This window comes from Cajanus cajan, chromosome 3, assembly GCF_000230855.2.
Source record: "Cajanus cajan strain Asha chromosome 3, NIPB_CcT2T_4, whole genome shotgun sequence".
Taxonomy (NCBI): Eukaryota; Viridiplantae; Streptophyta; class Magnoliopsida; order Fabales; family Fabaceae; genus Cajanus; species Cajanus cajan.
Genome location: NC_138519.1, coordinates 3026890 through 3043596, shown reverse-complemented (window position 1 = coordinate 3043596; position 16707 = coordinate 3026890). Strand labels below are relative to the sequence as shown.

Sequence of the window (16707 nt, the reverse complement as noted above, 5' to 3'; positions counted from 1 at the left end):
TTGGTCAACTTTAACCTCAATACAAGACAACCCCTAAACAACTAAAGTCATAATTTTTTTTTAATCTTTAGAGTTTTAAAACATTTAAAACAATGACAACAACATAAGTCATTTAATTGACATCAATTAAATAAATAATAAATCACAACTAGTTAGAGATAAAAAAAAAAGATAAACAGTTAAGTAGATTAAATATATAAATATGAATATAAAAATAAAAATAAAAATAAAAATAAAATGATTATCATTTAGACTAGTTAGAGATAATTTTTCTCACCAAAACACCAATTACATAAATAGTGTGTAAAATATATATCCAATATTTTGAAATAATAAGTATTTTATTGCTTTTTTTAATAAATATTTTATTGATTATAGAAAATATATAATTGAAAGAAAAGAATAAAATATTCTCTGAATTATATATTTGAATTTTATAAGATATAAATCGACTAGGATTATATATGTTTTTTCTTAAACATTTTATCGTTATTTTTATTTTTTTTAAAATTTCTGAACAAATATTTTTATTAATTTTAGTCTTTAAATTTTATAAATTTTAACTTTTAGTTTTTAAACTTTTCATTCATTAATATTTTAATTTTGGTTTTGAAAGCATAATTTTTTATTCATAAAAATAAATTCAGAACTAAAATTAAATAAAATTTTAAAAATTAAAATAAAACTTAAAAAATTTAGGTTCTAAAAATATATTTAATACAATCAATTATATTTATATGTATATATTTATATATTTATGTAGTTTGAATTAATTTAAGGTGCAATAGAAAAGCAGTTGAAGATTAGCGCCGCACAGCTCCTCTTCCCTCGCCGCTCTCTCTCGATTCCAATTTCCAACCCTACATCCACTCTCCACTCTCATCGCTTCTTCTGGTACCTTCCTTTTCCTCTCCCTCTTCCTCTGTTTACGACTTTATAATGTTATTGCAATGTAATTGTTGATTTGGTTTCTCTATTAGAATACCAATTAAGTGAACATTAGTTTTCCTTTTGATGTTTAGTCTATGGTTTGTCATAGGGATGATTTTATCTCACTTATGCTTTTGATTTTTATATAACTAAGCTTAAGCTCCCTTCAATATTGCCGTTTTCTTCCTCTGACTGTGAAAGATGCCTCGTACAACCACTTTGGAGTGCTCTGGTTGCCCTCCACTTCGTGCTCTAACGTTTGACGCGCTTGGTCTCATCAAAGGTGATGATTTTTTCGCATGCCCTTTTCTTACTTGTCATGAGATGTCACTTTCTTTTTCTTATCTTTTTGGGTTTGGCTTGTGTTGTTAGTTGTGGAGGCCCGTGATAGGCAACGAGGAGTTCCCCAGGTGGTGGAGAGATGGGGCAACTCTGAAGCATCCAAATGTGTCACTGCTGTTTCGATGATTGACCGCAACTCCAACCCTGTATGTGTTGGATTTTTTTTTTTTCCTGTTGTGGGTATGTTTATTGTTTGAGTACAACTTTGTTCTGTGTGTTGTGTCTTTCTTTTAACCCTTGGAGATGGAAATTGAGAAACAGTGAAATAAAGCTCCCAATGCATGTCTTCCCAATGGATTTGCAGTTTCAGATTAAGTAGTTAATTATCCAATATCCATTTTTGTCTTCTCCTCTTTAGTTGTAGCCTGTAGGCATTCTTTGTACCTGCTGCTGGATAAATCTTGTCGTAGGTAGTTTGGTTAGATTTTTGCCCCTCATTTAGGCAGTGAATGTAAATTAATACATTAGAGTGTAAGTGTGTATAAAAGAAGTGATATAAAATGAAAAGAACTAAAATGGGGCGAGGACAATGTATCCTCATTCCTCAAGATACCATCCCTTTGCAGATCTTATATGGCATCTCCCCCAAATAATCAAACTGGATGTATGTCTCATAGATGGATAATCTATTTAGTTTACAAGCTGTTGAATGGATACCTTGAAATATTTGTTCTTTTGCAATGGTTAGTTATTAATGTGCATACCTGCGTTCATAGTGGTCTGGTGGTGAATGCATGGCATAGAATTCTACATATACTTTTTTTTTTGTGCGTGTATAATCTGGTTTAGACAGAGGTTTATATTATAATTATAGTGATGTAGGAATAAAATATGTATGAGATTTTTATTTTTAACCTTTGTACTAATGTAGTTATAAATATTTATGCACTCCTTAACTTTGAATTTGGAAGGAGATAGAATGAAATATAGAGAGAGGGATATAGGATGGAATAACCTGATTGATATTGCTTGAATGTGTTGTGTAGTAGATTGGTTATGCAGAACATCTTTAATTCTCTATATATAGACTTATATTGGGGTTTATTTCAAAGGTAAAAGAAAAAAGTAAATGAGTGCTACTTCCTAAATCCTAAAATGCTAATTCCTTTGAAAACATTTGATTCATGAACTCGTGTGATGTGTAATATATGAATTTCGTGTTATTCTAACACAACAACATTTGAGCCTTATTCATTATATTGGGTTGATTATATAGATCAGTTCATGGCATTAACTTCTACTAAAACCATTTAGAACAAGGGATTTTTTTAATGATTTCTTGTAATGTTTTTTTGTCATTCCTTAGTCTCTTCAATCTATCTTTATTCTGATCCACCTTTCTCTCTGGAGTCTACTATTCTTCCCACACAACCAAACAACTTTAGGCGAGTTATCATCCTCTCTTTCATAGATGCTGCTTGTACTTTTATTGAAATACGGTCATTCCTAATGTTATTGACTTTTGTATATCATCAGCGAACTCATCTGCTTAAGCATTCTCTTTTTCACTAAAATTATTCTTTTATTTCATTGGCACTATACCACCATGCATTCACTACCTGACTAACATATAACATTGTTGGTTGTCTATCTGTTTGGTAGAGCTTTCCTTTTAGTTTGACTCTAAAGAAATGAAACGGAAAAGATTCTCATTATTTTTCTATCATTTCTGATATATTGCAGTTACTAGCTGTAGCAAGGAAAAACAACCAAGTAAGTTATTTCACGGCTCTATACTTCTATTGTTTGATTTGGAAAAGGTTTGATTTTCTATATTTATTATTAAACATTTAGCACTTATATATTCATTCTACAGATTGAGATTTTGAGCCCTGTAAATGGAGATATTCAGGCTACAATTTCGGATGCCAATGATTTAGATATTCGATCTGAAGAGAATAATATTGTTGGTTTGCATTTATTTGCAAAACAAGATTTGGATTTAGCTTCCAGGTATATCAATTGCTGTTCTCTTGACTGTTTAACTTAAGCTTGTCTTTTATTCTCGTCCTTCAATTAAGGTATTCTTCTTATTATTACTATTATATTATATAAGCCATACCTTAATATAGTTTTGGTCCTTTTAGATGATTGCTTGACTAGAATATCAGAAAAACTTAGAAGTTTAAGCGTTTAGTATTCTGACCCCAATTAGAAATGTTTACTCTAGGAAAAATAAGGATGGAACCTACAAATCAACTGGATGGCCACTGTTAGTATGGCCTTTTTAGTTTTGGGTAGACTTTGTTACTAAAGCTGTTGGGGTCAGTGAATTGGTTAGGTTGCTATAAAAGAGCTAGAAAATGTAATTGGAACTTGGTATCTTATTAGAAAAAAAATAATAAATTCTCCCCCGAATACAGTGGCTAACTAGCAGAACTTTTGTAGATCTAGATATCCCAATGCGCAAAAGCTACGATGCTCTGACAAATGATGGGACGTCTCTTAACCTCCCTTGTTATTTATAGGCAACCTTATTTCTTTAACGAACAAACTTCTAACTATTTATGTTACTAATTAACTAACTAACTAATGGGTATCTATAATAAAGTTGAAGGAATTGGTTAGTTGGTCAATAATTCAGATTTCAGCTCTTGAATTCCTGGGAAAGACTGAATGGTAGTATTGCTCTTCTTGACCCTGGATACTCATTGATACAGAGTTGGAGGAGGGTATCCAAAACAATTTTCCTTACTTGTTGTTGACCTCTATATTCTGAACTTGTATCTTCAGTCTATGCGCATTCATGTTCAAAGTACATTAATTACTTGCATTATGCTCTTATGTATGTATGTGTGAATGTATCTGTTGTTGCATGTGTGTGACTGTCTTATCAGCTACTTGTTTTTGTGTTGGTGTTCTCCCTAAATCATTTGGGTGTGGTGATTGTTTTTAGGTATTGTACTCTACTTTCATGCACAACCAAAGGAAATGCAAGCATAAGGTCTGTTGAAGTTGCTGATTCATCTACAGGATCTTCCTGTATTGATTCTCCAAAAACATGGAATGTATGTTCTGGTGGTAACATCTTGTGTTCCAAGGTTGATGGAAATGAGAAGTTTGCTTTATTCGGAGGGTGAGTTTATACATTTTGCATAAATGTGACACAGTAACTTGAAAGTTCAGTTGAATGCAAAAATGAGTATTAAACAGTTTTAATAAATTAAGTATTCAACTTTGATAATGAAACATTTTATGAATACAAAAGAGATGAAGAAAATATAAGACAATTCACCAGACATGGTAAAAAATGGGAACCTACAAAAGGAAAGGATATTCAAAATAATGGGTTGTTCTGCTTTGAAAATCAGACAGGAGGTCCCCTAAAATAATGATTAGCAAAGAGATTTCTTTTCAAAAGACCATCCTCTTCTATAGTGGCTCAAACACCATAATAAATCCACAGCTTTGTGGGCAAACATGCTTTATACAATAACTCCTGATCAAATTCCTCATAATAGATAACACTTGACTCAACCAAACTGTAAAAGCAAATAATTGTTGCCTTTGGAGTTTGGAGATTACAAAATTTGTAATTTTCAGAAGTAAAGCTTTATGTGGCCTCTGCCATCCCAGCTGCTTATTTGTGATTGGTGCAATGAAATAACATTGGCTATTGGGCCTGAAAGATTTGACAACTTGTTTGCTTGTTGCATGCTAATTTCAAGTGGCATTAAGGATTTTCTGCACAGTCCAGTTACCAAAATGTATATGGAATTGAATTGTTTCATGAGTTTGAGGAAGCCAAATAATCTCCAATGGAGCATTTCATTATGGAAGGTTCATAAAGTGAAATGCTTAATGAAATACTGGCTTCCTTACTGCAGAAACATGTATAAGATAGATTATGCAACAATTTCAGGGATATTATAGCGAATGTAAACAACGGAAAATGGGGTACATGTATCCATAAACTTTGAGAATCTAAACAAGTTGTCACTGACACATAACTGTTATCTGTACTTATTTTGAGCTGAGAAGTAATCAATATGTACTTAACCTGTAGGAAAGGTGTTGAAATTAATATTTGGGATCTTAACAACTTCACTAAGATCTGGAATTCTAAATCTGTGAGTCTTTACTTCAACCCCTACTTTTCATCTTTGTCATTAATTTTTAACTTCCTAAAGTTTATCTTTTCGTAGTGCACATTCCTTTTCAAGTGCTTGATTTTGCAATTCCTCTTAACCTATGCAGCCACCAAAGAATAGCCTTGGTATATTTACGCCGACTTGGTTCACATCTGCTACATTTCTTATGAAAGATGACCATCGAAAATTTGTTGCTGGCACCAACAGCCATCAGGTAAATTTAATTAGTGGATTCTTCTCAAATTCTAAAATAAATGAAGAAACGTATTTTCTTATGACTAGCTAATAATGCATGGAACATTCCTCTTTGATATCCTTGAAAAAGGTGTGTTAGAGAGACTATTGAATAGGATTAATAATTTGTTCTTGACCTAGAATTACAGAGAAAGAGAAAATGATATTTTGCAAGAAATCTCTTTAAAAAGAATAGTTGAGTACATGATCTTTAAGTCACTTAAGATCTTTCCCATTTAATCAACAAATATAAAGTAATATGATTTCAAACGGCAGATTTGCTTTTTTCTTAACCTTTTCAATTCAGAGAGGGAAAATTCTTTGTTTTTGTTATTTGTTCCTCTAGCAGCTCTACATAATTATGCGTTGTCCCATTACTCTTTACAACCTTGATCTATTGAACAGGTTCGCCTTTATGACATCTCTGCTCAGAGGAGGCCTGTTCTCTCCTTTGATTTCCGTGAGACTCCAATTAAAGCACTGGCTGAGGATATAGATGGTTACTCAATCTATATAGGGAATGGGTCAGGTGACATGGCTTCTGTTGATATACGCACAGGTATCCCATAGTCATAGGAAAATTATCATGAATTTAAGAACAGTAATTATAGCATTGTTTAACATGCTCCCATAGTTAACTATTTTTCCTTGATATTCATTATCCTGAAGTCCGTGTGAAACAAAATGCAACCATGCTTGCATTTACCTTTATGGAGGACAAAAGTTACTCTGGATTTTAGCTCAGATTAAGCTTAAGATAGCAAGATACCCGTATAAAGTTTTATTTATGCCTTGTTTAACCTCTATGCTGGCACACTTGTGCAGGTTCAACCACCCACTGTCTGAAACCCAACCATCAAACTATTTCCCATATAGCTTAATCAAGACTATATAAATATCAATTAATATTAGGTGATGGGTTCTAATAATTGTTTATCAAAAGTTATAGTATTCTCCATACTTCCTTTTATTGATGAGAGAGGGAGGGGGTCTTTTTCAGAATTTGCGTAACAGTTCTCTCAAAATATGATTATTTATGGAAGTATAGTTGAGAAGCTTCACTTGGCCTTGTCGCTAATCTATCCACATGCATTATTGGTTGTCAAATGGTGGAATTGCATCAACTTAGCTTCTATTTGTTACAAACTTTATTTTATTTTATTTTGCTCCTGTTGTCTTATTTGGGACATATTACACATTGTAGAAAAAGCGACAAAAACTTGCTATCCCAAATAGAAAGGTGGCAGTGGGAGACTGAGAAAATCTATTGGTGAAATAATTAATAAGGATTTAGAGTTCAATATTTTATCTGTAGTCATGATTTACAATGGAACATTATGGTGCTGTTTGATACATGGAACCAACTTTGCTTAGTCAGAAAAGGCTTGGTTGTTGCTGTTGACCTTTTTAAATGAGTTTTTCTTTTTAATTTTTTTTGCAAATAATTTTATTGCAGGAAAAATGCTTGGATGTTTTTCTGGAAAATGCTCTGGAAGCATCAGATCCATAGTCAGGCACCCTGAGCTACCTGTGGTAGCTTCATCTGGTTAGCTTACTTTGTATCCCCTTCATTTACTACATATTCTTTTTATTGCAATGAAGGTTCTCTGATGCAGTCTTTGTATCCCTAAAATTTATTACTTGTTTCTAAAATTGTTTTGGTTTCCGGAACAAATTTTATATCTTCTGTTACAAATTTATAGCTTCATGTATCTTTTGCATGATTATTCCTAAAAGTCATCCAAAAAGTCATCCAAAAAGTAAAGTCGTGTAGTTATTGGATCACATTTTTTCTAGATGATACGTGATTCATATTTCTCGGTCTGATAAAAATATATTAAGTTCCTGTAATCAATTCATTTTGCAATACCCACCCTAATGATATATCATTATCTTTCTTTTCAGGACTGGACAACTATTTACGCCTCTGGGATACAAAGACAAGACAGCTTCTTTCTGCTGTAGGTTTTATACCCCATTTCTTTGTCCATGGCAGTATGCTCTGTAGTTCTTGTTGTTGGTATATATAGGCCTGGAAATAAAATGATTCGGTGATATTTTGTCCATTATAATTTCTAACCTATTTATTGGAATATCATATAAAGTGACCCTGTTATAAAACCTATAAACTAAAGCCCATTAACCTGTGTTAAGACTAAACCTATATTCTCATAGGGACTTCTTTGTATTTCTTTTAACTTACTCAGTTTTTCCTATACTGTTAAGAGTTGTGAGGGCCATGGAAAAAGATCGTGTATTGTGAAGAAACCCAGTTTTTTATGGCTTTGACATGGAAACCTTTCTTCAGTCGAACTAATTAGGATCCCCAATGGTTGTTAGAATTTCATGTAATTTGTAGTTATTTTTGGATTATAGTTGTTGGTATCTGTAAACTTTTAGTTAGTTGGTTTTTAAATAATTCTGTATTGATATCATAATCATTTATATTATTTTTACTGATTGCAGGTTTTCCTGAAGCAACCTATTATGCACGTTCTTTTTGACTCTAATTTTATTGTTAAAGGTTAGTATTTTTCTTCTTCAATATAGCATTATAAGATCTTCAGTGTCAGTGATTCTTTTTGCCTGGAGTCTCACTAGTGTTGCACCTTAGCATTAGTTTGATGAACAAGAAAACTTGGGTCTGAAACAAACAATGATTCAAGGGATACAGCTGTCAGTATTCTTTCTGATATATTAAAATAATCAACTTGTTAAGAGAGTCCTGTATAATTTAGTAACAGGCACCGAAATGGATTTGTTGTGGATGTTATGCTCCTCCAAAATCTCACAATGCTTTAAGGCTTAAAATTTCCTTTTATGTCTCTGGGTTACTTTATTTTTGTCCTAAATCGCTGTCCTTGCTATATCTCAACATTTATATGCTTTTTATTATTACCATGATGACTTTGGTGATTGAGGTTATTGACTTATTCTACCAACACCTCTAATTTTATATAAGCAAATATATCCTCAGGAGCGGTTTTGCTACCGTGCAAGGAACAAACTCAGCCCGAGATCATGGTTAATGAAGAAGTTGAAGTGTCACCTTTGAAAAGAAAAAAATCTTCCAGAAGCAAAGAACACATACTAGATGGCAGTGAAAGAAAGAAAAGATCTAAACAGAGCAAAGACCGCAAGAAGTCTGAAGGAAATGATGAACATCTGAATATTGCATCAAGGGATAAGAAAAGCAAGTCAGCATCCAAGAAAAGAAATAAGAGCTCAATTCCAGGGTTGTGATTTAGATGGATCAAGTATCATATGATATAACCAAGGTATCTCAACTAATATTGGGATGCATGGTGATGAAGGCAAAGTCTGAATTCTGTTAGGACTTTGTTTTTAGTGATTAGATCAGCTTGGGTGAGTAAGTGACTCAATTCATATGGGAGTGCTGATGTGAATTTTGTTCAATTTTGTGGATTCTTCACGAATACGAGATTAGTGTAACTTATTCAACATAGGAGGTGATTTAGGTTTAGGCATGACTCAGTTCATGGCAAAATGTTCAGTATTTTGCTTTGCAATTGTCAGCTAGTAGCCAATCCATTTTGCTTAGGTTTGAAAATGCTTTGCATTTCATTTTTGTTATCAAGCTATGAAACATGTTTAAGTTGATATGTCTTATGTGATTAAAATATTATATCGGCTAAATGTAGAAGGTTTTAGTGTCTAGCCAATAGTTATCTTCTATTCATACTTAATATTCATTTGAACTTTTGGTCATACCTGAGTTCTCGCTTTGAAATGCAGTTCGTTTGTGAATGATATAGGATTCTAGATTTTACAATGTAGAAAAGCAATTTAGGAGGGACCATATCTATATAAATTAACGGGAGCTTTAAAATTGACATTAATAGTGTGTTTGAATAGAGAATTTAAATGGAGTAATTTATTTATTTAAAAAATTTTAAATTCTTTGAGGTGAAATATTTTGTTTGGATGAAAAATTTATAAAGAATTTGAAATTCAAGCATTTGTGAAATTCCTTGAAATATTAGAATTTTAAATTCTTAAAAAAAAAAAGTAAGAATTTAAAATTTCTCATATTTTTTTTCTTCTTATTTCACTTATATATTTTATCTTATTTCTTATCTCTTTAATTATTGAATATTCAAAAATATTTTTAAAATTATTAAATATTATTTAATATTTTTTTAAAATTATTAAATATTTAAAAATTAGCTAATATTTATTTTTATAAAAATTTAATTTAAAAATATTAATATATAAATATATTTTTAAAATTAATTTTATCATGGTGAAATTAAATTATCATATCCTGCTCAACAATTTCAAATTTGAGAAATTTAAATTGATTTATCCAAACAAAATATTTTAAAAATGATAGAAATTGAAATAAAGTAATTTAAATATCAAGAATTTAAAATTATTTTAATTTGTAAAATTCTTCATCCAAACACATCATAAGGAAAAAAATTTCTTATCAAGAAAGAGGACGATATTTTTATGTTTTTAATATAAACAAAATTTTATTTTTTAAGCTTTTCTTTGTCTCTCATTGTTTCTTTGGCAAAGAACTAATGTTAACAAGCTTTCTTGGAATTAAAACTTCTCAACAGTTATCCTTTTTCTTTCTTTCTTTCTTTTTTTTTTTTTTTCTTTTTTCATTTTCCTTAGATTAGCTTAATGTTATCTGCTTTGTTTGTAAGTGACTGAAATCACCATTAATGACTAAACTGATTGGTACGGACAATAAAATGACATTATTAACATTAATTTATGACAAATTCAAGTATCAACAATGGTAACAAATTAAGGCAGACACTCTTCTGTTCTAGGCATTACTTGTAGGTTTGCGCATTATTGATTGCAATGTTTAAAGATATACAACTATATTTGAGTAAACGCAAAAAATCTAATGTATTTGGATAACTATCAACAATTTTGGTCTAAAAAATTATGGTAATTTTTTTCTTAAAAGAATTGTTTTGATTTTCAATATGGAATTGGAATTAATTCTAGAAAAATAGAATTTAATTCAAACACCTACTAAGTCAATATGTAAACTTTTTTTTTTTTAAAGTAGAATTGATCCTGACATTTTATGAACTTTGGGCAAAACAATAAGGTATTATACACTTATATAAAAATAATTTAAATATAAATATTTATAATATAAAAATATATACATGATTTTATTAAGGTTTGATATATCATTTGGTTTATGAATTTTTTTAGAATTTTTAATTAGGTTTTAAGTTATTTTTTTTTTATAATTTGGTCCTTCGTCTTTTTATTTTATCCCTACGATTAAAGATTCGTTTATAATTCATGATATTTAATTTGACATAATATTTTTTATTTCCTTGTAATTAGTCAATCATATTAAATTATTATGTAATACCATCATTTATGTATATTAGATTTTAAACTTTAATGATTAATATTTTTTTATTATTTATATGATTAAAGAAATTATGAAAATTTTTATACGTAAACATATATGATGATATATGAAATAATAATTTGAAGTGACTTTGCAGATATAAAGATATTAAAAAAAGTCATTTTATGAAATGTAAATAAATCTCTAATCTTAAAGGTTACATTAAAAAAAAAATAAAAAAATAAATGATTCGATTACATCTTTTTTAGTTTAGAGACCTAATTAAAAATTTTCAAAAAGTTCATATATCAAACAATTTACTAAACTTTTAATCGAAAATAACATGTTTTTATTACATTAAAGAAATAACAATTTTAACAAATCTAAAATAGATATACTATATTTTTTTATTCAATTTAATTTTATACTATCGTTTATCATAAAATATTATATATATATAAATTTAAGGATCAAAAGTAATATATTTCCAAATTAGAAAAAATAAATAAATTAAAAAACTAGAACCAAATTATTTTTTTTAGAGGAATCAAAAACATATTTTTCCCTTTTATAAATATAATACATAAAAAAAAAATTGTTATAAAGATAAAAAAAACATTATAATTGTATTATTTATTTTTTAAATATAAAAAATATAATTTTAATTTACTTTTAAAAATAATAAAATAATATAAAAATTATAACACTATTATATAATTTTCTTAAAAAAAATAGATCCTTTTAATCATGGAGCCTGGGCAGTGGCCCATGAAATTAAGGCTCAGAGCCGGCCTGTTTTATTTTTTTTCAATTAAGTAAAAAAAAAGGTACTTATTTATGCATTCTCTCTTGATTCAAACGGCAAAGAGAGGTACTTCAAACAGACGAAAAGTAAGAAAAAGGAAAACAGAAAAAAAAGACACAACTGAGGTGGAAATGGTGGACACACAAAGTAACAAAATGAGAACAATAAATACGACAGAAGCTGTAGATATGAAAGTTCTAGTATGGCAAATCGCTTCTGCGTCTAAGTATCTCAACCCCTAAGCAATCAAGTTGACCCTCGACTGGCACATGAGGCTTTATAATCTTCACTCTTACAGCAGATATTTGTTTATGATTTCTCAAAGTAGTAACTGCAATTTTTTGGGACAGTGACTCCAGAAGGTTGTGAGGTGACCCTTCAAGAACTTCCTTAGCTATACTGCATCACCAATTATTCATATGTTAATACTATTGCAGCTACTAAAGTAGTAAAGATTTAATTACTCATTTCATCTTTATTTTTTATAAGTTTTATGTTTTATTCTATAAACCAAGAAATTACTTGTTTTAGTCATTATCATTTTAGATATATAGATATGGAGACTAAAAAACATAAAGATTGCGATATAGAGAGACTAAAACATAATGATTAGTAAATGAGCAATATAAAGAGTGGCACTAATCAAAGAATGAAAGCAGAAGAAAGATGTGATGAATTTGTTGGTGGCTCACTCAAATATTTGTGTGTAATCAACAGCATCTGATAAGTGGTCAGATTTGCCAGCTGGGGTGAGATCCATCCAAGCATCAATATCAACCATGAACTTCTGGCCCAGTGTCCTTTCTTCTGGCCTTGCTCCATGAAAACCATAGAATGACAATCCCCTCAGTATCAGTTTGTCTCCCAATATCAGTGCTTCAGATTCCATTTTTTCTGCATATCAATCAAACATAATAAGTGTTCTTTGTTAGACCCAAAACACAAAACATAACTCTGAATCACAAAAGGAGCAACATTTATTAAACCATCCCATATCCCTCAAAAAGGTTGCTTGGCTGAATTTTATTAAGCATGAATACTTGTACGGGCAGTTACTATCCACTTCAAATCTAAAATTAAATTACAATAAAAATAATAGAATTCAAATCTAAAACCTCATGTATACTATTTCAACTCGGTTATGATTCCGTGTTACTTGGAAAAGCAAATAAATTGTACACGTGCATAAGTATTAGAATTTCAAACCAGAAAAATAAGACAGATCCAGACACAATTTGGATAATTAATAAGTTTACGATCTCTATGCTTGAAACTCGTATGTAAAATGAAATCACTAACTAGCATGCAAATGGAATCTCTCACCCATGCCAAGGCAAAAGTAAGGAATAAAATAAAACAAAGAGGAGAATGAGAAACCTAGGAAGAATAAGATGAACGATGATCGATCTCTGGAAGCAACATATATGAGTTTCGAAGTCAACGTATGGCTGTGGAATGAACAAAATACAAATGCACAAATTCCAAACGAAGGAGAGCCAAATGATTTTATAGTTAATTTTTAGTATACCACGTTAAACATGCGTTGTATTTTTGGTTTTTTTATTTGCACGCTCAATCTGCAGAGAATCCACGGGTTCTCGGAAAAACATTAATTATTGGCACTAGGAATGCTTGTTCTCAAATTTCATCGGTAAAACCTCTTTCACTTGTTCGTTTGTTTTTCTTTCCTCACATTCCATACTAGTTACATTTGTACGAAAAAATAGAAACTTAGTTCCAAAATTTTAAAAACAAACATGATAAATTATTATCAGTACCATTCGGATAAATTTCAAGATGGTCTCACCAAGAGGTCTTGGTCAAACCCTTTTGCCTCCTAGACTTAGAACTTGAGGATAAGTATAACATCCTGGATAAATTTCGAGATGGTCTCACCAAAAGATTTTGATCAAATCCTTTCATCTCTTAAGCTTATGACTGGAAGATAGGTGTATTATCCTCGATAAATTTCGAGAAGTTCTTGGTCAAGATCCCTAGAGAGGTCTTGGCCGATACCTGAACGATAAAAGCATGGTCTAGGAGATATTAGGAGATCGATAACATGCTGACTTCTAGAGAGAGTCCCTCCCAAGAAAGGGGATCAGAATAATTTCGTAATAAAGAGTTATATTAAGAATAAAAATCTTATTTTTAATAACTAAAAATTATAGTACTAAAGCTATTTTAGAAAATTTCGATATTTTTGGAGTGTACAAGACTTATCAACAAGTAATTATAAAGACTAAAAACCTAAATTTAAAATATTAAATTACACTCTTGAATGCTCTGTTTTTTATAGTTCAATTAGAATAAATCCTGACATCTTTCTAGGCACTGAATGGATTGAGGTTGTAAGACAAGATAAAAAAAAAAGAAAAAATATAATAAAGAAAGTATATATATATATATATATATATATATGCAATAAAAAGAAGAAGAAAAAAGAGATCAAAGTTGTAAAAGAAAAAAGTTGTATAATAAAGTGCTCAAATTAATTGTTTTTTTTTTAAAGGTTTGAATCGTGGTGATTCTGACGAATAAAAAAAATAATTAAATTTATGTACAGAGAAATAAATAATAAAAAGAAAAAGCACATTTGTCTAGTAATAAATACAAGACGCGAGATGCCAACTGCCACTTTGGATTTTGTGGGTTGTAAAGCACCTTTGTAAATTAACACATCTTTACCTTAAATAAGTGTTTTTTTTTTTTTTTTTTTTTTTTTTTTTTTTTTTTTTTTTACAGAAACCATAAATAAGTTTTGGGTGATTATAAAATGGGTAAAAAAAATATTTTTGTTGTTGTATATTTTTAAAAAAAATTTTTTATAAAAAAGTAATTTTAGTTTTATGTAATACGTTTTCTTATGTTTATTTTTTAAATTTTAAAATTACTATTTTAGTTTTTTACATTTATTTGAAAGTAGATAAATAATATTATCTTTCATGATTTTTTTGACCTGATATCATTCGAGGAGAATAGATTCTCTGCATTGACAATATCACTACATGAGAATTTATCTCTTCAATAATTTTTTTTGTTGGTATAACATTTTTATAATGAGGATGGGTTTTAGCAAAATAAATGGTGGGATCTCACATGACTATCTCACATTTTTATGTTTTTTTTTTAATTTTTTTTATCTTACTTAATACTTTGTCTGTATCTATTAGAAATATAAAAAAAAAAAAAAATTTACACATTAAAAAATTAGTTATATATATTAAATTTTATTAATCTCATAATATTATTTCTAAATTATCCTTGTTATAAATGTAAAAAAAAAATATAACACAATTGAAAATCATGAGAGATATTTTAGAATAAATATTATTAAATAAGCTAAAATTGGTTAAAATTTATTTATATTTAAGAACAAATAATGTGTTTGTATTTTTTACTTATAACATAGAATAGATGGTGTAGGCAACATCTTACTTCATTTAACATGGTCAGTTGACAATTTTCTTAAATATTAATGACTGAGATTAAAAAAATTTAACTCATTTGTCCCAACTTTTTTTTAAGTTTCCAAATTGGTCCTTTATTCTTCCATTCTCCCTGCTCATTCATTTTCGAGGTTAATTTTTTTTTCCTAATAATAAACAGTTTGATTCATGTCATATATAGACATAAAACTTGTCTTAATTTTTAATTATTATTTTTTTGGCAGAGGAATTTTTATTATTTTTTAAAACCTAATTAACCTTCTTCTTCCATTCAAAATATGAGACTCTTGCTCTAAACGTGGTAAAAAGTAAAAACAAACTCTGTTTATTGGGAAAGTGGGTTATGGGAAAGCAAAATCCTTGGGAATTGGGCTTTCACGGTCTCCAAACAAAAATACTAGTACTTCTGTTACGAACTGGGTTGGGGCATGGATGTGATAAAAAGAATTTATTTTGGGCTGAGATACTTAGATATAAGTATAAATATGTCTCAACACATGAAAGGTGCAAATAATTCAAAGGAATGAATAAATTTTCCAAGATTGAGTACGTGTTTGAATTTTAGCTAAGAGAACTCGAGTATTTTTATTCTCAAAGAAATTATGTTTTTTCTAATTAATTCAAACATAACATGAAATATCAAAGTAATATGGTTCAAATTCTGTTATTATTATTATCGTAATTCTTGCGTATATAAAAAAAAAAACATAACATGAATCAACCCGGATTCAACTCGTAAAGAGCTGCAATGAATCTAACTAATACATGATGGGGGCAAGTTTTTTCTTCCAATCTAAAACTTATTGAAGTTTTTGGTTTAAAAAATATATAAAACTTTACATCTGATACATTTTTATAAACGAGAAACTAAAAGCATACATTTTTCTTTTGAAGGATGAAAAATAAATATTTTTATATTTATAAAGAATAAAAATATATGTAATTCGTGATTTTAAAGCAGGTATCTGTTTAACTATTCAGGGTTTTACTTAAATCCCTATAGGTGTAAGGTATTTTAGGAGTTTTTTTCTTTTCTTTTCTTCTGCCATTCTTATTAGGATTACTTTATTTTATTGTTGAAAAAAAACAATGAATTAATCCAAAAAATAACCCATTCACACTCATTTGACTAACGAGTTAAAGTGGGTTGAGTTCCTCGACTCAATCTCCATCTTTTTACAATTTAATTAGACTGGTTTAGATGTTAAATTTAACTCATTTTATCCTTCTTAATTTATATTTAATTTTTAATTATAACTTTTCAATATTTAAAAGATTAAATTAAATTGTGAATCTCTATAATTTTTGTAAGATTTTAATCAAGTCTTTACGGTTAAAAATACTTAAAAAGATTCTTATAATATAAAAAAACTTGTAATTAAATCATCACATTCTAACACTCTTATATGTCCATTAGTTTACGCTGATTGAATGTTGTGGCATGATAGTGTTTATTTATTTATTTATTTATTATGTTAACATATTATCCTAACAACGTAATCA

At 29.2% G+C, this 16707-nt stretch overlaps 2 protein-coding genes across 5 annotated transcripts; one reads left to right on the top strand and one right to left on the bottom strand.

The window, feature by feature from the left end:
* Positions 1–753: 753 nt before the first annotated feature.
* LOC109800387 (Transducin/WD40 repeat-like superfamily protein) lies at positions 754–9275 on the top strand. 3 transcript variants are annotated; one of them, XM_020361175.3, is made up of 13 exons: positions 755–894; positions 1085–1213; positions 1303–1418; positions 2956–2985; positions 3089–3225; positions 4169–4348; positions 5279–5342; positions 5470–5577; positions 6003–6156; positions 7054–7143; positions 7503–7558; positions 8064–8121; positions 8575–9275. In XM_020361175.3, the coding sequence occupies exons 2-13, from the start codon at positions 1132–1134 to the stop codon at positions 8838–8840; spliced, it is 1341 nt and encodes a 446-aa protein (XP_020216764.1). In that variant the 5' UTR covers positions 755–894; positions 1085–1131; the 3' UTR covers positions 8841–9275. The 3 variants fall into 3 exon arrangements, with proteins under 3 accessions (XP_020216771.1, XP_020216764.1, XP_020216767.1); XM_020361178.3 differs by having other exon boundaries at positions 768–894; positions 1132–1213; XM_020361182.3 differs by lacking the exon at positions 8575–9275 and having other exon boundaries at positions 754–894; positions 8064–8126.
* Positions 9276–11712: 2437 nt separating this feature from the next.
* On the bottom strand, positions 11713–13283 carry LOC109802661 (dihydroneopterin aldolase 2). Of its 2 annotated transcripts, none has more exons than XM_020364079.3 (3): positions 13133–13283; positions 12448–12649; positions 11713–12154 (listed from the first exon to the last, which is right to left on the bottom strand). In XM_020364079.3, the coding sequence occupies exons 2-3, from the start codon at positions 12642–12644 to the stop codon at positions 11953–11955; spliced, it is 399 nt and encodes a 132-aa protein (XP_020219668.1). In that variant the 5' UTR covers positions 12645–12649; positions 13133–13283; the 3' UTR covers positions 11713–11952. The 2 variants fall into 2 exon arrangements, with proteins under 2 accessions (XP_020219668.1, XP_029127888.1); XM_029272055.2 differs by having other exon boundaries at positions 13079–13188.
* Between the last annotated feature and the right edge of the window lie 3424 nt (positions 13284–16707).

What these genes read in the sequence shown, in the direction of transcription:
- LOC109802661 (XM_029272055.2), bottom strand. An exon ending in GATTACACACAAATATTTGA is followed by an intron (nt 12,155 to 12,447) that starts GTGAGCCACCAA and finishes TTGGTGATGCAG; the next exon opens with TATAGCTAAGGAAGTTCTTG.
- LOC109800387 (XM_020361175.3), top strand. Translation starts at nt 1,132, where the DNA reads ATGCCTCGTACAACCACTTTGGAGTGCTCTGGTTGCCCTCCACTTCGT. An exon ending in TTCTGTTGATATACGCACAG is followed by an intron (nt 6,157 to 7,053) that starts GTATCCCATAGT and finishes ATTTTATTGCAG; the next exon opens with GAAAAATGCTTGGATGTTTT. An exon ending in CTCTAATTTTATTGTTAAAG is followed by an intron (nt 8,122 to 8,574) that starts GTTAGTATTTTT and finishes ATATATCCTCAG; the next exon opens with GAGCGGTTTTGCTACCGTGC.